This window comes from Mytilus edulis, chromosome 7, assembly GCF_963676685.1.
Source record: "Mytilus edulis chromosome 7, xbMytEdul2.2, whole genome shotgun sequence".
NCBI lineage: Eukaryota > Metazoa > Mollusca > Bivalvia > Mytilida > Mytilidae > Mytilus > Mytilus edulis.
Genome location: NC_092350.1, coordinates 33739871 through 33763799, shown reverse-complemented (window position 1 = coordinate 33763799; position 23929 = coordinate 33739871). Strand labels below are relative to the sequence as shown.

Below are 23929 nucleotides of genomic sequence, written 5' to 3'. Positions count from 1 at the left end.
TATCAGTTACTAGCCGTGGTCTACATCCAACAGCACCAACTCTGCCACAAGCTTCACCCTGTACTCCAGTCGAACCTAAGCTGACTTCTAGTGAACTTGATTCTATAATGTCAGCAATAGCAGAAATTGTTACTACAGTTACATCGATACAGATAAACTTGGACGCTCTCAACCAAAAGGTTGACATGTCCCATTGTCTATTAACTGATGTCGAACTGTCCAGTCAAAGATTGGAAAGGAAATTTGACCAGCTGCTGTCCATGCCATACGGGCCCATTTGAGATGAACATGCACTGACTGAGTTATAAACGGTCCTTTTCAGGACCACACATACCTTTCAAAGAGTTTTGGAATTGTTGTTCAAATAAAATTATAAATGCAACTCTGAATCCATCTGCATTTTGTCTCATCTACACATAACACATCTTTTTCTGTCAAGCACTGAATATTTAAAACACCCAAATGTTTGTTAAACTTATTTTGTGGCAAAAACCAGATTAAAATGGTTTACCTAAACTTTAATAACTGTCCTGTTCTCCAACAATCCCATGATTATGAAGCAGGGATGTTCACACTAGCACTAAATATATATGAGGGTTCTGACAGTGCTCACCTGTAATTTTTGTGTAGATCTTGCAACTGACATTTATTTAATATTTTGCTGTTTAAATTTAAATTATAAAAAATGTGCTAAATAGAATTATGCTGGAGAATTTTAGTTTTTTTGTTAATGAACCAATTTATAAGTCTTTTACATTGTTTTAATCCATCAGTTTCTGTGAAATAGATAAAAATTATAATTAAAGGGCAGTAACTCTGATAACAAATGAATTGTCAATTCCAGTCATAATGATATATTCATAGGTCCAACTTTGCCAACCATTTTTGCTTTATGAACTTCTGATCCATCATAGCATCTGTGAAGAACTCAAATAAACGATAAAATTGTTTTTCAATAGCAATAACTCCTTTATGGGATCACTTGACAATTTCAGTCATGTGTAGATCTTACTTTTCTGAGTTTCATTATGCCAGTCACTGCTTACCTTTCACTTCTATAACATGTATTTGATATCAACATTCCACAGAAATTATGATAGACAGAATCTTCACACAGCAAAAAATAGCAAGGTACAAAAAAAAACAGAGACGTATGTATTATAGGTCTCTGGTGCTACAAATAAGTTAGCATAACTAAAATTGTCAAATGAATCCTTATATGATGCCCCGAACAATGAATCTTTTATATGATTCCCCGAGCAATGAATCCTTATATGATCCCCCTAACAATGAATCTTTTATACAATGAATATAGTTGAGGCTTAATAAACAGTTTCAGGAAGCTCTGATTTTAAGTTCTTGTGAAAAATGCAACCAACATGTTTAAGAATATATAAATATTTCGTAAACAGGAGGTTAATCTATGGATGAATAAGAAAATGCACCAAACAAAATAGCATGCTTACAATTACACATGATCCTCAACTTCAGGAAGCTCAGAATTGTTGTTCTTATGAAAAATGCAACCAACATTTTATAAATGGCCATCATGTTAAAAAATATATAAATATTTTGTAAACAGGATGTTAATCTATGAATGAATAGAAAAATGCACCAAACAAAAAAGCATTTTTTTAATGAGGGTTTAATTCCAGAGAAAAATTCAGTCTCAAGTTTTCACTTCATATATACATTTGTAGTTCTCATCTGATGAAGTTTGCCCGACTAACTTGATATGTTTTAACACAGTATTTAGTTTACAACTTATAACTTAATTAATGTGGTGTTAGAAAACATGAAACTAGGAAAAGGAAGACAACAAGATAATCTTTCTATGACAAGCTAACATCAAGTCTGACATACTTCACTTCTATGAAGGTACATGACAATATCTCAAACCAATCTTGAAATCTTTTCATTCTTGACAACTAATATCTGCCTTAATCTTTAATATCATGTTGTATTTATTATTCCACATATGGCGGTCTTAAACTCGGGAGAAATGACAACTTCATGCAGGCAGCTGATATTAGACCCATACCCATGATATTGTCGATTCTTTACTATTCATTGGATAAGGTAGCAATAAACAGTTAGGAAAAAATATTAAAATTTGCCCTTATAAATTTTACCATCCCCTTTTCATTGTTTCTTGCAATATCAAACTTACTGTTTGTGTCATATATGGGCATATGTATGTAATCAGAATCTTCCATAGATTTTATATTCAGTATATAAAATGGTAAAATATCATTTCTTTTTGGTGTATCCATGGCAACAATCTGCATTTATTTGTTATAAAATATTGCAAAAAGGGGGGAAAAGATGTCACATATTTCCCAAAAATTTGGCTAAAAGTAGAATTTCAATCCCTTGAAGTAATACCTTTTCTGAAACTGTGTACATATATCATTCAGCAAATCCAATGAAAATCATATGTCTTTCGTCTCATTTTTTTGTAGAATTGCGTCAAAAACTTCGTGTAGAAAAAAAGTGTTTGTAAACATTACATTAATTTCTGGACCGATGGCCGGTCTAGCTATGAAAATACGGATTGTCAAACAGAAAACAGCCCATAAAACATGTAATAAATAATCTTGATGCTCTTATAAACCATCTTTGAAGGCTAAATTAGCACTCAGCTGTCTAAAAATGAATTTTATTACACAATAACTTTTCTATTTGAAAAATCCACAGGGGCCAAAATGCGAAACTAAACTCCTAACTGTGTATTGCTACCTAATACTTTTGTTAGTTTTGTGGGTACAAGTGAATACCCAATTCAAATGTTCCAATGAATTATGACTTTAATAAAGGCTATGTACACTTAAATTGGTGGCAAATCCATGAAAAATGGTATTTTTACCCAATACAAGAAAATAACTGAATCCACAGTAGTATGCATCAAAATTGAGGCAGAATAAAGCATACTATATATATCAATATTTCTACTGTTTTATTGTCATTAAATATTGCATGTAGAAGAAACAAAACAATAATCCAGGTACATCTGATCAATAAGTTTTAGTATATATATATATTTATGTCATTTGTAAGTATTTATCTCATCAAAACATAAAATACTTACTAGATATCATATTTTAACCGTCAACAAATCAACAAAGCATCAAATATTTAAGATATCACATTAATTTATCACAAATAACAATGCAAGTGACAATATCATATATCCTAAATAAGCAGGACTGTATACAATCCACACAGCCTTAAGGACCACTTCCTACTGGCAAATAAGATAAGTCACAATAAACTCTCTCCAATGCTTGTTTGATTTGTTTAACTAATATATTCCAGCAAAATTTATATTTAGACACGTTTATTTTTTTGAAATGCATTTCCTTTTTACAAAAAAATGACTAGAGTGCCTCTGTTTAAGTGCCAAACTTGATTCCAATGTTTCAATTCAGTACAGCTTGTTTTTCTCCCCTTTTACATTTTAGGACCAAAATTGTTCACATACTAAAATAGGTGTTCAACAACCATGTTTTGTTTCATCAATATGTCAAGTTTAAGAGGAGTTGTGCTAACAAGGCACCTGAACAATAAGATGATATGTTTCGTATCTACCCCAAAACTTGGTGTGTTGGGGTTACAAATATTAAATAATTTGTATAATTTAAAATGAACTATTTTAGACTGATCAAGAAAAGACAAAACAATGAGTCGACTATCTTTTAAAATTTGACATGACATTTTTAAATAATTGTTTGAAGTACAAGTATATATATACTAAAAGTTTATTGAATTCTCGATACTGTTTCTTCATCTGACATTGATATTTTGTTGTTTTCTATGTCTGCTATCCTAAAATGTCTATATCTTCTTCCTCAGGAGGGGGAGTTAACCGAGACATTGATAATACTTCTTCTTTCACAAACAATCCACTACGTTTTTCTTTAAGTATCTGTCTGTAATCTTTTCTCTGTCTTTGTCTATCAGCTCGCTGTCGGTTTTTCCTTTCCTGAGACATTTGTCGCTAAAATAGAATTTTAATAAACAGTATTATTTTGAATTAATTGCCTTCATTTGCTTTTAGTTACACAAATTGCTAAATAATGTTACAGATTAGAAGATAATAATCCAATGGAAGCACATCAGATGTCCAAAATTAAGTCTTTGACTAACATTTTCACGATTAGAATAATGGCTCAATTTGTTCAATTTCCAATTCAGAAAAAAATCAAACTAGCACACACACCTGGGAAACAAAACACTGTTCAAGTCAGTAGCCTGTAACTAGTGGTTGTTGGTTCATGTCTACCATATTTTTTCGTAAATTGTATTGTTAAAAAAATTAAGATGTTAGTTTTCTTGTTTGAATTGTTACCCATTTTTCATGTAGACCCCTTTCAAAATTGATTATAGGTTTCTCAATTGTCGAAGACCATATGGCATGTATGGTTACCAATAATCTAAGGTCCAAAATAATGTATATTATATTGAAGAAGATTAATACCTTTTTACTTTTTCTTGGTGATGGCGTTGATACACCACTATCATCTGACTGACAATCTGAACAAGAATGTGTCTTTATATAATCTTGTATTTTCTCTATTTTTTCTTCTGTCATGTTTGTTATATCTGCAAGCAAACAAGCACTGTTAGTATAAATATCAATTTCTGCACCTTCCGAAAGATGAGATTCATTAATTTCAATATGATGACCTTACTTTTTAAGTTTAAACTAAATCATTGTTTAAACTACCCTATACACACACCCATACTCAAAGCATGATGTCAAGCAAATACTGCTTGGTAGAGTATTAAATTTATATATTCTAAATTATAAGTACTGCATTAATGTTGCCATAAATACAAGAAATTTTATTTAAAATTATGCATGTTATGTTGGTTTTTGAAAAGTATGCTCTACTGAAAATAATTTAAATAGTTTTCTTTTATGAAATATCATTTTTAAAACTTATATTAGACAACCCATGTTTATTGTTTTTTGGCTGAGTGAATTGATGACTTTTAGTCTGTGGATAATGTGATTCAGTTAAAACTTTTATGCTCCTTATACTTAATAGTACTGGATTTTTTTTTGTTACACTATTTTCTTTTATGAAATACATTTTTGTACCATTTTTAAAACTTGTATTAGAGAACACATATTTATTGTATTTTGGCGAAGTGAATTGAAGACTTTACAATGAGTGTTATCTTGCATTAAATCCACCAGTTCTATTAATACTGTTGGTCGTTTTTGAAGATAATTTCTCTGGCACTTAATCGAACCCTTGTCACCATGGTTACAGCAACAACAGCAAACCTTAAGTGCAGGTTAAAGACTTGTAAATCTTCAGACTCTCATTTCTACAAGGTTAATAAGATTTAAACATCTGTAAACTACTGTTGACTAAATTAAAGCAGAACTAATATTGAAATGAAAGTGCCATTCTATTCTATAGGTTACTTTTTCCCTGGTCTAAGTAAATTAATTGATCATTTAGGAAACAACAATCAATCACACCTGTGTACTGTAAAATAAGTGATATTGTTGGCTTTTTTCAAAACTACCTCTACCCTTTTTTATTGGGAAAATATGCGTCATTTTCTGCAAATTGGGAAATTTAAAATAAACCATGAATTCGACTGATACTTCAATTTACAGACAAATTTTCAAGAGTCAAACCCTGCTTTAAAATAAGACCACATTTTGTCAGTGATGATACATAAATAGACCCACAAATGTGCACATATAGTCATTTCAGGCAAGAAAATTGTTTAAGTGAGTGTTTTTCAGTTTGAATTCATGCACAATTACTACTGAGACTGGACTGTTTGGAAAAAAGTTGTCTTTTTGGGAATAATTTTAAGCCATTTTTTTTTTCAAACTGGGATTCTTCTCCAGGGGAGCCTGCATTCTTCACTAATTTAAGGCAAACACCATCACTAAAAATAAGTTTAGGTTTAATTTTTCATTAGCCTTTCTTTAAGAACCTTAGTAATTCTGCCATTTATAGTAAAATAAATATCATGTTAATAGGTTCTTTGAAAATTAATGTGAATAAATTTACATTTGTTTCCAAATTTCATGCTTTATCTTTTAAGTAACCATCACTTCCTTTCATGAAATATCAATTATAAATCTTATAAAAGGAAACAGACATTTTTTTCTATTTTGACTTAATGAATTCAGGACAATACAATGTGTGTTATCTTGCATTAAATCCACCAGTTCTATAAATACTGTTGGTCGTTTTTGAAGATAATTTCTGTGGCACTTAATCGAACCCTTGTCACCATGGTTACAGCAACAACAGCAAACCTTAAGTGCAAGCTAAAGCAAAACTTTTAGGCTAATATATAACAAAAGACAAATGTGCTCTGGTATATATTTAGGATGTCTTTGAAGGTTTATTAGGGCCATACTGCACTGACTTATATATGAATCTTCATGTTAATAGTAGCTTTGTTATCATAGCTATAGTGGGATTAAGACTGAACCCCTAACCCCCTGGTTAAGAGTATGGAGCTATTCCAGAATTAAATGTGAATTCCTCCAGCAAGTAAGGGGTAGAATGTATACCCTAAACATCTGAAGTGATAAGTATTCTAAACCAGAAGTTAACAAAAAAAAACTTCAAATTTTATTGGAGGTGCCGTGTAAAAACCCACATACCAAGTTTTCTGGAAAGCTCCCGCAAAAATTATTTTTCTTGTAGATAATTTATAATTAAAACCCAAAAAAACGGAACACTAATAAATTCATTTCTCAAACTTAAATAATCCTTTGCTAAAACTGATAAACTAATTGATGCATTGAAAAAACAACTTAGGAGCAAAAAGCATCATTAATGTCATTAAAAATCTGTTACAAACCAAAAAGCATAAAGCTAGTCTTACCTTTATTCTTTGATAAAAAAATAACAAAATTAAAGGATATTTCAGAAGAATCATTCCATATCTGCAGCTGAATGCAGCTATGCATTATATACGTCGTGAGGGCATTAGCCTGAATGGGTGTATCTAAATAACACCAAGATATTATTGTCCATACAGAATGATAATTTTCAATAATTTAGGAGAGGGTCTTTGAGCAGTTTTATCACATTATTCAAAAGGATGATAAATCCAACTTTTATTTAACAACATCATGGTGGAAGTATGAATGTATGGAACATATACAATTTGTATTAAAAACATAACATCTATTTTCTTTGAAATTCTTAATATATGTACACACAACATGAATAACAAGAATGTGTCCCCAGTACACGGATGCCCCATCCGCACTATCATTTTCTATGTTCAGTGGACCGTGAAAATGGGGTTTTAATCTCTAATTTGGAATTAAAATTAGAAAGATCATATCATACAGAACATATATACTAAGTTTCAAGTTGATTGGACTTCAACTTCATCAAAAACTACCTCGACCAAAAACTTTAACCTGACATGGGACAGAAGGACGAACGGACGAACGAACGAACAGACGGACGCACAGACCAGAAAACATAATGCCCATAAATGGGGCATAAAAATGCATTGCAGAATGAAAATTCTTACAATTAAATTCCTATATGACAATTTACAAACCTATTAAGAACTGTTTATCTGTGGGTGATATTCGTGATTTAGGATCTATTATTCTTACAACTTCTAACTGTTCTCTAATACCTAGATCACGACTTATTCTCTGACTTAGCTGGTCAACAACTATCACTTTCTCAGCTTCATTTAATTCATTCCTGTAAATATATAATACATTGTAAGTTTCTAAAATTGATGTTTATTATTTGTTTGTCTTTTGTAGTACTGAAAACAACATAAATGAGATCTTTAGTTTTCTTGTTCAAATTGTTTTACATTTATCATTTGGGAGCCTTTTAAAGCTTACTGTGATCTATAGTTATTAAACTCGACATCATTTAGTCTCTGGTGGAGAGTTGTTTCATTTGTAATCACACCCTATCTTTTTATTTTTACATTGTAAACTGTTGATTCAATATAATCTTTAATATCCAAAAAGTATACAATATTGATTTTGTGGGATTTATAATCAATATCAAGAAAGTAAGAAACCACTGCTGGTATCATAAAACTTGACATAAAACTATCAAAATCACAGAATTTTTAGTTATATTGAAAATTCAATGAAACTACAGTATGCACCATTTGTTAACATTGTTGTATTTTGCATGTTAATAAGAGGATACTCATTTCAACTTATTTTATACCTGGATGAATTTTATTACTGTAATCCAGAAATTATTGTGAGGTTTTTATTAGTTTGAATAATGCGAGTAGGTGAGTATCAAAATAATAGGTTTACATTCACAGACCAGTAAACAAAATCAAAGGTGGGGCATCAAAACGTAAGTAGGCTTAGATTCCTGCAAATAAAATTCATTTTATAACACAAGATAAAACCATACCATTTCTTGTGTTTTCTGTTTTTAGAAGAATAATTTGAACAACTACTGCAAGATAAATCTATACTGGCTGATTCAGCTGGAGGTACAACTCTGTCACAATTATCACATGATGAGTCTAAGTCTGTGTCAGTTATATCTTCAAGAACTACTTCAGAAAAATCTAAAAAAAATAAATCAGAAGAAATAGTAATATAAGGGAGAGAACTCCTACTTGAAATGATACACATGTCTGAAGGATTTAACTTTCCTGAACCTAATATTATGAATATTTACAAAATATGTTTGAATATTGTAATTAAATATTTAAGGTAAAGCTTAAATAAGGGTAAATTCAATAGATGCTGATAGTTTTGTTCACCTTTAATAATAACATGTTTTCTGTTTAGGTTAAGAAGATAAAATCGTCACTAGACAGTACAGTTTGCATTATCATATTATTCAAGATATTTTGTATCCATATGTTAAAACCAGAGTATAACATATCTATACACAGGTAGTTATCACATGGAGAATTATTATGGCACATTTTACACATACTCCTAATACTACAAAGTAAAGGAGCAAACCAAATGTGCTTTAAGTAAAAGTTGGTTATTAAATAAAACCAATAATGTAAACCTCCCTGTTGAAAATGTAATAGATATTTTTTGCTCACCTGGCCTTACTATAAAGCTAGTTATTGTGCCTTATGATTTTTGGTTTTTATATGTAATGCTTATGCAATTGGACAAATCTGTACCAAATAATGACAGAATTATTTTTATTGTGATAACAATTGTATTCAATGGCCTTGAAAAAAGTATTCAATACTAATAGATCATTGAGTTCCAACATAATATTTTTGTACACAGATTTGTTTTCTTCATAACTTGAACCATTGATCAATGTTACTGAACTGGTCAATTAATCCCTTTTCCATAATAAACTATTGTGACCCCCTTGAACAGCCTTTGGGATATTGCAAGAACACATTCATGAATGATATGGTTTGACTACACATGATCTATTTTTCTGTGGGTGTAAAAAGCCCAACTAACAAAACTTGCAAACAAAAAGAGTAACTATGACATAACAATGATGAGCAATCAGACTGGGGCGGAATATAAAATCCATCATTGATACTAGGATGTTGTCCAATCAGACTGGGGCGGAATATAAAATCCATCATTGATACTAGGATGTTGTCCAATCAGACTGGGGCGGAATATAAAATCCATCATTGATACTAGGATGTTGTCCAATCAGACTGGGGCGGAATATAAAATCCATCATTGATACTAGGATGTTGTCCAATCAGACTGGGGCGGAATATAAAATCCATCATTGATACTAGGATGTTGTCCAATCAGACTGGGGCGGAATATAAAATCCATCATTGATACTAGGATGTTGTCCAATCAGACTGGGGCGGAATATAAAATCCATCATTGATACTAGGATAATGTCCAATCATCATGTTGCTGTTATTACCTAGTTATAACAATAGATGAATAGGGGCAAATTAAAATCTCAGTATTGAATTATAATGGAATAAGTTTTTTTGTTATTTTTTTTTTATAACCATTTTTAATAGTCTATGGTCTATTGTAGGGGGAACAATGTGTAAGAGGGTTTGACACCACATAAATTTTTTTTTTCTGCAATTCAACAGTCCTACTCATGGAAACCTGCAACACAACTAACTTAAACAAAGCAATGATAAGCAATCAGACTGGGGCGGAATATAAAATCCATCATTGATACTAGGAGATTGTCCAATCATCATGTTGCTTTTGTTACCTGCATGATTTAGTTATAACAATAGGGTCAAATTCAAACCTCTATTTTGGACAAGAATGGCAGAGAATGAGATTTTTTGGAACTCAATCGAAATGAAAAGTTTCAGAAGAGATGGTTGTGGCAGGGCAAAGTTGAGGGAGAAGAAACAGCAAATTCACCAATATTGCATCTATAAAGGGACATAACCAGAGAATGATAAAAGTGATGTCAAACTAAAGTTAGAGAAAGGAGATCAAACTCGAGGCTAAATGTTTATGCTGTCTATTGATGGGACAATTGGATGGTTGGACACTACATGATATTCTTTTCTTGGGGGTATAAATAGCACAACTAACAGAAATTTTACAATCAAAACAAGTAACTATGATATAGCAGTGATAAGCAATCAGACTGGGGCGGAATATAAAATCCATCATTGATACTAGGATGTTGTCCAATCATCATGTTGCTGTTATTACCTGGTGATAACAATAGGGTCAATTTCAATCCTCTGTTTCGGATAAAAATGGCAGTGTTTTTGAGATTTCTTTGTAAACAATTGGAGAAAAATGTTTCGCAACATCTTGTTGAGACAAAGCAAAGTAGAGAGCAGAAACATCAAATTCAGTAATTTTGAATTTATAAAGGGACATATCTAGAGACCAATAAAAGTGGTAGAAAACTAAAAAGAAATGTAAATTTTTATGCCATCTATGGATTCTGATTCTATGTCCATCAGTTATTATGCCCAATATCTTATGATTAAAAGATAGACATGAATTCCAATTTGACAGTAATGTATCTAATCTGGTTCTTTTTAGAAACATTCCCACTAAAATCTTCCAGAAAAAATGCAGAATGGGATGATTTCAGGCCACATTGCCATCAGGACAGAATTCTAATTTTGTAGATATAGGAAGATGTGGTGTGAGTGCCAATGAGACAACTCTCCATACAAATAACAATTTAAAAAGTAAACCATTATAGGTTAAAGTACGGCCTTCAATTTTTAAAGTACGGCCTTCATTATAGGTTAAAGTACGGCCTTCTAATTTTGTATCCATATGTTAAAACCAGAGTATAGCATGTCTATACACAGGTAGTTATCACATGGAGAATTATTGTGGCACATTTTACACATACCCCTAATACTACAAAGTAAAGGAGCAAACCAAATGTGCACAATTAACAGATGGTTATTAAAATTAAAGAACCTTAGTGAGCACGCTCACATACCCCACGTCCCCACATTGTCATTGGAGAAATTAAATAAGTATAAGAAAAAAAAATTGTATAAGAAAAAATATTGAATAATAATTTCCTGTCAATATACATAGTACGTCCTTATTATCTACAAAATTTCATGAAATTCTGTTGTGTGTTTTCAGAGGAGTTGAGATGACAAACTGTTGCAGAAGTACATTGAAGCAAATAAGTTCAAAGGGGCGTAACTCCTAGAAAAAAAATTGAACCGTAATTTCCTGTTGATATGCACATCTACATAGTATGTCCTTATAATCTACAAAGTTTCATGAAATTCTGTTGTGTGGTTTGAGAGGAGTTGCGATGACAAACTGTTGCAGTAGTACATTAAAGTAAATAAGTTCAAAGGGGCGTAACTCCTAGAAAAAAATTTGAATCGCAATTTCCCGTCGATATGCACAACTACATAGTATGTCCTTATTATCTGAAAAGGTTTCGTGAAATTCTGTTGTGTGGTTTGAGATGAGTTGCGATGACAAACTGTTGCAGTAGTACATTAAAGTAAATAAGTTCAAAGGGGCGTTACTCCTAGAAAAAAAATTGAATCGCAATTTCCCGTCGATATGCACAACTACATAGTATGTCCTTATTATCTGAAAAGGTTTCGTGAAATTCTGTTGTGTGGTTTGAGAGGAGTTGCGATGACAAACTGTTGCAGTAGTACATTAAAGTAAATAAGTTCAAAGGGGCGTAACTCCTAGAAAAAAAATTGAATCGCAATTTCCCGTCGATATGCACAACTACATAGTATGTCCTTATTATCTGAAAAGGTTTCGTGAAATTCTGTTGTGTGGTTTGAGAGGAGTTGCGATGACAAGAAACAGGACTGACGGACTGACGGACGGACGGACTGACGGACGGACGGACGGACGGGTCAAAAACATTATACCCTCCGCAACTTCGTTGCGTGGGGTATAATAATAGTATTGTAATGTATGACATTTTTTTTCTCACTTTCCAATACTTTTCGCTATTTTAATTTAATCAAATAACATTGAGGTCCAACATAACTAAAAAAAAAACAACAGTTGATCAATTAATCGCCTTCCTATCAACTATAATGATCACCTTAACAGTCTACAGCTAATATAGGGGGAAAATGTATTGGGGGTAGGACACCACATGATATTTGTTTTCTGTACGCGAAAAAGCCAACTTACAGAAACCTACAACACAACTTACTATAACATAGCAATGATAAGCAATCAGACTGGGGCGGAATATAAAATCCATCTTTGATACTAGGATATTATTGTCCAATCATCATGTTGCTGTTGCTAGCTATAACAATAAGGGCAACATCAATACTCTGTTTTGGATTAGAAAAGCATAGGATTTTTTTTATAGAATACTTGAAACACAATAGAAACATAAATAGTTTCAGAACATTTGGTTGTGACAAGGCAAAGTTGAGAGAGCAGAAAATAAATGATGGTTATTAAAATAATAGTACTGTAATGTATGACCCTGTTGTAAATACATTACATTTTTTTCTCATCTTGCCTTCATACAGAGCAAGTTATTGAGAGAACATTGTTTTTTTTATTATCTTATAACTATCATTTTTTTTTTTAAATAATAGCAAATTTAAGAGAGCAGAAAATAATGCAGAATGGTGTAATTTCAAGCAACATAGCCATCATGAAGGAAATTTTATTTGTATCCATATGTTAAAACCAGAGTATAACATGTCTAAACACAGGTAGTTATCACATGGAGAATTATTGTGGCATATTTTACACATACCCCTAATACTACAAAGTAAAGGAGCAAACCAAATGTGCTAAATCAAAAGTTGGTACTTGAAAATTTTCAATGTTAACCTCTCTGTTGTAATTGCAAGACTTTTTGTTTGCTCACCTGGAATTAATGCAGGTCAAGTTATTGTGTCTTGCAATTTTGTGTTTCTATTTTGAAAACTATCAGACAAATCTATACCAAATATGGACAGAAATATTTCTGATAAGCTATGACTTGAAAGAAAGTATTCAATTCTTATAGAAGAGGTCAAACAATACTAAGATTTATTTCCTTTACAACTTCAACTCAGACAATGTCAAATTAATGTCATAATGACCACTGAGCTGGACAATACTTATACAACCAGGGGTTTTGCCAACCCTGATAAAACGGCTGGTCAATTTATCACATTTTGCATAAACTGTTATGACCATCTTCAACAACCTATGGGCTATTGCAAAAAAACATATGTTTAAAACGATTGGACACCACATCATCAAATGATATTTTTTCTGGTGGGAATAAATAGCCCAACTAATAGAAACCAAAAAATTGAAACAATTAACTATGACATAGCAATGATCAGCAATCAGACTGGGGCGGAATATTAAATCCATCATTGATACTAGGATATTGTCCAATCATCATGTTGCTGTTAGAACTAAGATATTACAATCATGGCAGTAGGGGCAAATTATATCCACTGTTTTGGATAAGAATGGCATAGGATTTTTGAGATTTCTTGGAAAACAATCAAACTGAAATTGAGCATGATCATAACAAATTGATGGTCTGCTTCTGTCATTAATGATAGATTTAAAAAAAAAAAAAGTGAAGAAGGAGTCCATGGAACACAGATACTTCAGCTTGTAAATATAGTAGGCTAAGTAAATTTACAGTGCAGAAACAGCAAATTCACAATTTTTTTCATTTATAAAGGGACACAAGTCAAGAATAGTAAAAGTGATGCCACTCACATTTAACTTTTATCTGTGTTTGGTGGTTACTAGCATTATGTTTAAGTTAAAACATTTGGTTGTGAAAAAGTAAAGTTCCAAGAATGTGAAAAAACAAATTCAGAATTTTTTTTTTCTATCAGGACAGATGGACATGGGTAAATCTTAATGCCCCCAACAATTAACTAGAGGCTCTTAAGAGCCTGTGTCGCTCACCTTGGTCTATATGCATATTAAACAAAGGACACAGATGGATTCATGACAAAATTGTGTTTTGGTGATGGTGATGTGTTTGTAGATCTTACTTTACTTAACATTCTTGCTATTTACAATTTTATTCTTGCTACTTACAATTTTCTCTATCTATAATACACTTGGTCATTTAGTTACAGAGGATAAAATTTTGTAAAAATTTACCAAAATTTACCAAATTAATGAAAATTGTTAAAAATTGACTATAAAGGGCAATAGCTCCTTAAGGGGTCAACTGACCATTTTGGTCACGTTGACTTATTTGTAGATCTTACTTTGCTGAACATTATTGCTGTTTATAGTTTATCTCTATCTATAATAGTATTCAAGATAATAACCAAAAACGCTACAAAATTTCTTTAAATATTACCAATTGTGGGGCAGCAACCCAAAATTCCAATTCCAATTCATCTGAAAATTTCAGGGCAGATAGATATTGACTTGATAAACAATTAATCCCCTTGAGAGATTTGCTCTAAATGCTTTGGTTTCAGAGTTATAAGCCAAAACCTACATTTTACCCCTATATTCTATTTTTAGCCATGGCTGCCATCTACGAAAAATCAGTAAAATATGATTATAATGGGCAATAACTCCTTAAGGGGTCAACTAACCATTTTCGTCATGTTGACTTATTTGTAGATCTTACTGTGCTGAACATTATTGCTGTTTATAGTTTATCTCTATCTATAATCATATTCAAGATAATAATCAAAAACGGCAAAATTTCCTTAAAATTACCAATTCAGGGGCAGCAACCCAACAACCGATTGTCCGATTCATCTGAATATTTCAGGGCAGATAGATCTTGACTTGATAAACAATTTTAACCCCTGTCAGATTTGCTCTAAATACTTTGGTTTCAGAGTTATAAGCCAAAATCTCTAATTTACCCCTATGTTCTATTTTTAGCCATAGCGGCCATCTTGGTTGGTTGGCCGGGTCACCGGACACATTTTTCAAACAAGATACTCCAATGATGATTGTGGCCAAGTTTGGTTAAATTTGGCCCAGTAGTTTCAGAGGAGAAGATTTTTGTAAAAGTTAACGACGACGGACGTCAAGTGATAAGAAAAGCTCACTTGGCCCTTTGGCCAGGTGAGCTAAAAATGTATCCATGTGTTAAAACCAGAGTATAACAAATCTATACACAGGTAGTTATCACATGGATAATTATTGTGGCACATTTTACACATACTCTTTATACTACAAAGTAAAGGAGCAAACCAAATGTGCATAATTAAAAGTTGCAATTGGTTATTTGAAAAAGCTGTAAGGCTCCATGTTGTAAATGCACTAGATTTCCTCAAGCATCTGGCCTTAATACAGAGCCAGTTATTGTGACAACATGATGTCATTATATATGTTTTATTGAATCTTTCAAACTATCAGGCACATCTTCAAAAATCTGTTTAACAAACTATGATATAGCAATAAGCAATCAGACTGGGGCGGAATATAAAATCCATCATTGATACTAGGATAATGTCCAATCATCATGTTGCTGTTATTACCTAGCTATAACAATAGGGGCAAATTCAATCCTCTGTTTAGGATTAGAATGGAATTTGAATTTTTTAAGATTTCTAGGAAAACTATCAAAATGAAAATATTCATGATCAAAACCATATGGTAAATTAATGACCGATGTAAAATTAAAGAGGTTGTGTCCATGGTCTAGTAATCCCCTTTTAATTTATATTCTATGACCTTGAAATAAAGTATCATTTTACTGAACATTGAGGTCAAACGATTATCTTTGCTCCTTCAACACAGATTAATGTCAATGAACAGCATGTTAATTTATCCCTTTTCCATAAACAGTTATGACCACCTTTATCACCATTTGATATTTTTTCAGGGGAGTTTAAATATCCCTACTATTTAATTAACCTACATGTTTTTGTACAACATGAAATATATAGCAGTGATCAGCAATCAGACTGGGGCGGAATATAAAATCCATCATTAATACTAGGATATTGTCCAATCATCATGTTGCTGTTATAACCAAGCTAATCTAATAGGGGCAAATTCAATCTTTGTTTTGGATAAGAATGGAATATGATTTTTGAGATTTTTTGGAAAAGTATCAAAATGAAAATATGCATGGTCAAAACAAATTGGTAAATTAATGAACAATGTAAAATAAAAGGGGTTGTGTCCATGGTCCTGTAATCACCTTTAAAATTATATTCCATGACCTTGAAAGAAAGTATTAAACAGTATTATTACATTGGTTGCAATGAATTACATTGATTTCCCAGTTAGATAAAAACCGATAATTTCACATGTGAAATAAACGGAGTTATTTCACTCTCTGACGTCATACAACAATAGGCGTTGTCAAGACGTCGATAACGTCGGATCAAAACAAATTGTCAATGCGTAGGAAAAAGATATAGTTCCTTACATTTTCCACATTAATTTCATAAAAAAAAAGCCATTTGCCAATGTAAAAAAAAGAATAACTAATCGCCGTATTTGAATATCAAAAATAAGACAACTTGTGACCGAACGCCGCTATGGATTAAACTCGTGCTGCGCACTCGTTTAATCCATGCGTCGTTCGGTCACGCGTTGTCTTATTTTTGATATTCAAATACGGCGATTAGTTATACTATAAATATTACTATTTTACAGAACATTGAGGTCCAACATTATTAAGATTTATTATCTTTGCTCCTTGTACAGCTGGTCAATTAATCCCCTTTTAATTAGCTATTATAAACAACTTTTACAGTCTATGGACTTTTGAAGGGGGAAATAATGTATGAGAGGGTTGGACACCACATGATATTTTTTTCTAGGGTTAACTAGCCCTACTATTTAAAAGACAACACTAAAAATATGATATAGAAATGAATAGCAATCAGACTGGGGCGGAATATAAAATCCATCATTGATACTAGGATATTGTCCAATCATCATGTTGCTGTTATAACCTAGCTATAACAATAGGGGCCAATTCAATTCTGTTTTTGATAGAATGGCATATGATTTTTTAGACTTCTTGGAAAAATTCTATCAAAATGAAAATATGCATTCAAAACAAATTGGTAAATTTATGATTGATGTAAAATAAAAGAGGTTGTGTCCATGGTCAATTAGTCCCCTTTAAAATGATATTCTATGACCTTGAAAGAAAGTATTCCAACAGTTATCAGTATTTTACAGAACATTGAGGTCCAACATTACTCAGATTTATTATCTTTGCTCCTTCAACACAGATAAATATCCTTGAACAGCTGGTCAATCAATCCCTTTCAATCAGCTATTATAACCAACTAAAACAGTCTATGGTCATGACGGGCAGAAACCATGTAGAAGAGGGTTGAACACCAAATGATATTTTTTTCTGTAAGTGTAAAAATCCCTACTAACAGATACAATCAAAACAAGTAACTTATGATATAGCAATGATCAGCAATCAGACTGGGGCGGAATATAAAATCCATCATTGATACTAGGATATTGTCCAATCATCATGTTGCTGTTATAACCTAGCTAAAACGAATTGTTATCCTATTTGTCAGTGTTGTCAATAGGGGCAAATTCAATCCTCTGTTTCGGATGAAATGGCGAAGCATTTTTGAGATTTCTTGGAACACAATTGAAATGAAATTAGTTTTAGAACATTTTGTTGTGGCAGAGCAAATTTTGGTTGTGGTGAAGTAAAGTTGAGAGAGCAGAAACAGTAAATTCAGCAATTTTGCATCTATAAAGGGAAATAACTTGATAACAATAAAAGTGAAGGCAAACTGATGTAAGAGAAAGGAAACCAATTTTAGTATGAACATACAGGACATGAAGGAGAAATACTTATGCTGGCTATGGATTCTGAATTCAATGCCATCACAAACCATGCCTTATTTCATATGATTATAAGATAGCAGTGAATTCCAATGCGACAACCACTAATGAACAATGTAGACAAACCAATTTTGTATGTCGGATATTTATAAACTGGTTCTTTTTCAAAACATTCCCACTAAAGATATTTAGGAAGCAATATATGAAAATAGAATGTAGATTGGTGTAATTTCAGGTAACATAGCCATCAGTAAAGAAATTAATTTCTGTATCCATATGTTAAAACCAGAGTATAACATATCTATACACAGGTAGTTATCACATGGTTAACACATTTTACACATACTCCTAATACTACAAAGTAAAGGAGCAAACCAAATGTGCTTAATCAAAAGTTGGTATGCTTCATTATTACCGTATGTAGTTTGCTATAATGTTTTTTATGCAACTTCAAAATTTTAGATATTAATGTTATAAATAAACTTTTCATTCAATCAATTAACTTGGCAACCCTTAGTAGTATAATTAACTATAAACAGACAGTACAATAAATAAATCTAGATTCTGTATAAAACATAATATGTCAAATTTTAAATGGTAAAATGAAGGAGGTAAATCTCGAGAAAACAGCAAAAAATGGACACCCAAGTAGACAAACAGATTTTTTCCTTACATTTCTCAACCGATTCCTTTTCAAACTGACAATCCAGAAAAAATCTCTAGGTAGCAAAGAATGCATTATGGAGCCTTTGAAGGCAAACTTGTCATAAGGAAAGATTTTTATTTGTTTGTATCCATATGTTAAAACCAAAGTATAACATAACTATACACAGGTAGTTATCACATGGAAAATTATTGTTGCACATTTTACACATACTCCTCATACTACAAAGTAAAGGAGCAAACCAAATGTGCATCACCAAGATATTTTTCTATGGTGACACAAATATGTCCAACTGGCTACTTATAAACAGCAATGTATAATGTCTGCATACTGAAATTGTTGCAATAAAAATATCCAAAATAAAATATTGAAGAAGGAATTCAATCAGAGGACAGCCAATGAGATCTGGTTAAAAAACTTGTGAAATATCCTGCTGCTTATGAAAAATTCCCAGGTGTTCAATTGTTCTTCACAAAGCTTTGTTATATGTCTCATACTTTATGTAAAAATATAAAATACCTGTGTCTTTTATATCTTGTATAATACTGAGAACCGATGATGCAAGGTCACCAAACAGGTCAGCCTCTGTATCAGCATCAACATCAAGGTAAAGGTCATCACTACATTCAGAACTAGCGACACTGGTTCCTGTTGACAGGTTACAGTAATCATTGAACTGTCTTACCCTAAATAGATATACGTACAAATTAGTTTATGTAGTAAGAAACTTTAAAAGATACCATTAGAACAACATATAAAAATTTATTGGGATATATTATCAACATAAAAAAGGTTTGTCTGTATTTTTTGGGGTGTAAACACAGCCATTTTTGTCCATTAGTTATGATGAACCTAAGACTAAATGGATACTGTGAAGACAAAGAGTGCAGCATTGCATTATTGAACATCAACATGATAATGAACTTTCAAAATAAATCATACATGTATCTCAGTGCCATTACTTATTGGATGTTATGACATGTATAGTTCAAGATTCTTATGACAAATTGGTCAAATCCATAGTTTGCAGATTTAACCCTTTCAACGCTAAACACGGCATATGCTGCGATGACATACATTGTACGCCGTCCGCCACTGCTATTCGCGGCATATGCCGCGATGACAACGGATTTTTCATAAGGACTCTTAAACCATTCGGTTTTCATTCGGGTCCTCTCTAATTTTTCCTTGTATGAATCGAGGATATGCAAGGTCTCATTTGCGCTTAAAATCCCGGCAATTTTTATTGTAAAATCATGCAGTAGAAGGAAAATTGAAGGAAAATAAAAACAAATATTTTGACAAATGCAAATGGCGGAAATCGGAAACTAAGCTGTAAATATGGAAATATTTCAGCATTTCTATGACGAAACTGACGACGACGAGGATTAGTTAAAAGGTTTCTTGTTATCTCAATGTGTTTATTACATTCAATTCCTGTGGGAAATATGATTTTATCGATCATTACGAGACGTAGAAAAGGGGGAAAACAGAGGTTGACTGAAAATTTTGAGGACGGAGCCACTGATTTGTGCCATGTTTACATAATACGTTGTGTATGGTGCAATACGCTACGGAATCGAGCAATTGGTGTCTTCTTTATTATATGGCAGATAAAAAAACAAAATAGATGAAGTCTAAAAGTAGTTTTTATTCAAAATTCAACACAAATGTAATAAATTACACCTTTTACCTGTTAATTACAAATGTACCTGAAAATGCAGGTAACCTGATAAAATTTTTACTGAAATAACTGCCTAACATTACAGTTCATACTCTCCTGAGCATTTTTCATGCAATAACCTTTTCTGTATCTCTTATAGTAAAAACGATACAGCAGTCTGAAAAGGAATATACTGTTCTAATGAATGAACACAAAAAAAATGCAGCAGCAGCAGCCATTTTTCTATTTTTTTGTGTAGCGTTGAAAGGGTTAATCTGGTAAAATGTAAGAAATTTTATAAGAGCATCTTAATTAAGAAAATGCTCCCGCTATAAATTTCTTTTTTTATGTTGCATTACTACAAACCCAAAACTAAAACATTTAAAGTGGTGGGTCTACTTGTAATGCTTCTAAAAATACATGGAAAAAAATCTTCTCCATACTAAGATAGACATATTTTAAAGAAGTTTTAGTTATCTAAAAAAATTAATGTTCCACTGACAAGTCATGTATTACAATTCATTGCAACAGCCAGATGAATGAATTGTAGTCCCTATACTCTCAAATCTTTTTACTATCTACATGTACACATTAGTCCTGAGCATTGAAAGTGTCAAAGAATTAGTAATTTTTATAAACAAACCTGTCAATTCCAGCTTCCTCAAATATGTAGTATTCTGTATCATTTGTATTTCTTTCTGGTGAATATTTCCAGGATTCTGGGGAGACATCTTTCAGTAGTATATTGTCCAGACACCATGGACTGTAAAATATTATAGAAGCTTTAATCATGCTGGTCAAATGATTTTTTTATGCTTTACCTTCTGATATTGAAAAAACTTGATGGTGAAGCACAGTATTACTTAATTTCATCAGGATTATATATGATCAAAGATTAATATTAGCAAAGAAAAAATATATGAATCTAATTGCCATAACTTTTTAAATGTAGAGTTCAAGATTCTCAATTGGTCACATTCAAAGTTTTTATGTCATTTTGTAAGTTGCACATATACATGTATAATAGATGAACAATTGTTTTGACAAAATGTTAGAAATTATTTAAGAGCATCTTAATTAAGAAAATGCTCAAGATATAAATTCTTTTACTATTGCATTACTACAAACCCAAAACTTAACATTTAAAGTTGTGGGTCTACTTGTAATGCTATGATCCATGCTCTGTATCAATGCCTCTTTTGGACTAAGAGGAATAGATGCCTTTTGATTTTGAGGGGATTTTCTTCTGTTTTTGTAATAGCGGCAAAATATATTGTGCTACTCAAAAATAATATATCTTCTTTTCCATTGTTTATAGTTTTCTTACTGCATGTTTATGCATGCTCCTTTTATTCTTCAATTTTAAGATAGAAGATTTGGGGAACACATGCATATTAAATTTCAATGAGACGTCCTTAATTTTTATTGCAGATTTGTATGTCAATAAAATCATGTTTACCAAAAGGGTATGATGAACAAAAAATAACACTGGGCTTGTTCATTGTTGAATAGCCTTATGGTGACCTTATGTAGTAAGCTAGTTATTTTCATTCATCTCATTTGTTGGTACATGTACATTGTGTAGTTGTGGGTCAGGATTGCTTTCCTTAGAAAATGTGATGGATACTTAGTCAGCCGTAATCAGTTGAGCTAAGGAAGTACTTCTTTAGCTCAGTCGGTTCATTAAATAAAGGCAACAGTAGTATACCGCTGTTCAAATTCATAAATCAATTGAGAAAAAACAAATCTGGGTAACAAACTAAAACTGAGGGATATACATCAAATATAAGAGAATTACGACACAACAGAAACACAACATTAAAATGTAACCCACACAGAAACAAACTATATTATAAGTTAACAATTGCCATTTTCCTGACTGGTACAGGACATCTTAATTAAAAAAAATGGTGCGTTGAACCTGGTTTTGTGGCATGCCAAACCTCCCACTTTTAGGGCAATGTTAAATATAACATAACATTACATGATAGGACTACAATACAAATAAATGGGAAAACATATAGGACAGAGAAACACACGAATAATAGCTAACAAAAGGTGCCAGGTTTAAAATTTAATATGCCAGACACACGTTTTGTCCACACAAGACTAACCAGTGACACTCTGATGAAAAAAGTTTGAAAGCCAAAAAAAGTACAAAGTTGAATGAAAGCATTGAGGACCAAAAGTTCCCAAAAGTTGTGCCAAATACTGCTAGGGTTAGCGTTGCCTTGTGACACAAGAGTCAGAGGTCTCGGTAGCTGCGAAAACGTAGCTCTATTGTCCTTTGAAAAAAATTTTGCCATATAATTTGCAAACATAAAAAATCAAGTCAAATAACGAATTTTTAATGCCAACAAACTGTGAACGTTTTTTGTAAGTGGAGTTATGTCCCCCTGAAATCACGTGGTACAAATACAGCTATCTTGTTGGATTCAAAAATGGCAGACGAAAAAAGCGGAGCTTAGCTGAAAAGAAATATTTTGATGAATGTGGGCTTTAAATGAGGTTTTCGAAGGTAAATAACTATGGAAGGTCTAAGAAAAATGTGTCAGCTTTCGATTGATGTACATTGTCCCATGCCCTCAAAAATTTTAAAGAAGGAAAAGGAACGAAATGTAGTGCACCTGTTTGAGAGTGCTATTTCGAGGGTTTTACAATGTAAGTAAATCGTAGCTCTATGGTCCGCAAATATCAAAAATCATCAAAATGACCTGAAGGGCTATGTTTTCGCAGCTAAGGTCTCGGTGGACCATGCTCTCTGAATAGAAAATGCCCAATCTTTCCACATCTAGTTAATAGTTTTTTTTAACGACTTTGACTACCCATTAGAATGTTGTACGGTCAGCTCTGGTACAGTTGTTTGGTCATGATAGCGACAGCACTCAGATAGTGACATTTATAGGAGACATTACCACATTTCTTTATTTTTACAAAAAATCATGAAAAAAGTATTAACGTATTTTATGGAAAACATCATGTTTTTAGAATGCAACTCCGAATGTCAATCGTTACCAAAATAATCTACACATGCCCCAAATCTACCCGGTATAAATGCAGTATTGGCAGTAACTATTAGTATTATACATGTGTTTTACACTAGTTCGAGATTACGTTGTACGTCAGAGTAATCTCGGACTATATAGTTTTACACGTGCACATATGATATGATATATTTTTCAATTTGAATGCATGGGTGTCATAAATAAAAACCTTGGCATTGCCACTACGTTGTCTGTGAACATCCTGTAAGGGTGTATGTAAACTGTTATCTAAAATTCCTGGTTCAACATAATAAAATTAGTTCTGTATTCAAACAACGTTCGTTGTAAGCACCACGGCACCGGTCTGAATCACCACGTGTAACATGTGAATAGTTATTAAGTCAACAATTTTCTGATTGGTTAATACTCCTTCG

The 23929-nt window shown here is 32.1% G+C and overlaps 1 protein-coding gene across 2 annotated transcripts; it reads right to left on the bottom strand.

Moving 5' to 3' along the window:
* Nucleotides 1-2937: 2937 nt before the first annotated feature.
* Nucleotides 2938-23904, bottom strand: LOC139481305 (protein FAM199X-like). Of its 2 annotated transcripts, XM_071264497.1 has the most exons (7): nt 23725-23904; nt 21155-21274; nt 19368-19534; nt 8403-8562; nt 7564-7715; nt 4478-4602; nt 2938-3997 (listed from the first exon to the last, which is right to left on the bottom strand). In XM_071264497.1, exons 1-7 carry the CDS (start codon nt 23754-23756, stop codon nt 3821-3823), a joined length of 933 nt encoding a protein of 310 aa, XP_071120598.1. In that variant the 5' UTR covers nt 23757-23904; the 3' UTR covers nt 2938-3820. The 2 variants fall into 2 exon arrangements, with proteins under 2 accessions (XP_071120598.1, XP_071120596.1); XM_071264495.1 differs by lacking the exon at nt 23725-23904 and having other exon boundaries at nt 21155-21303.
* Nucleotides 23905-23929: the final 25 nt, after the last annotated feature.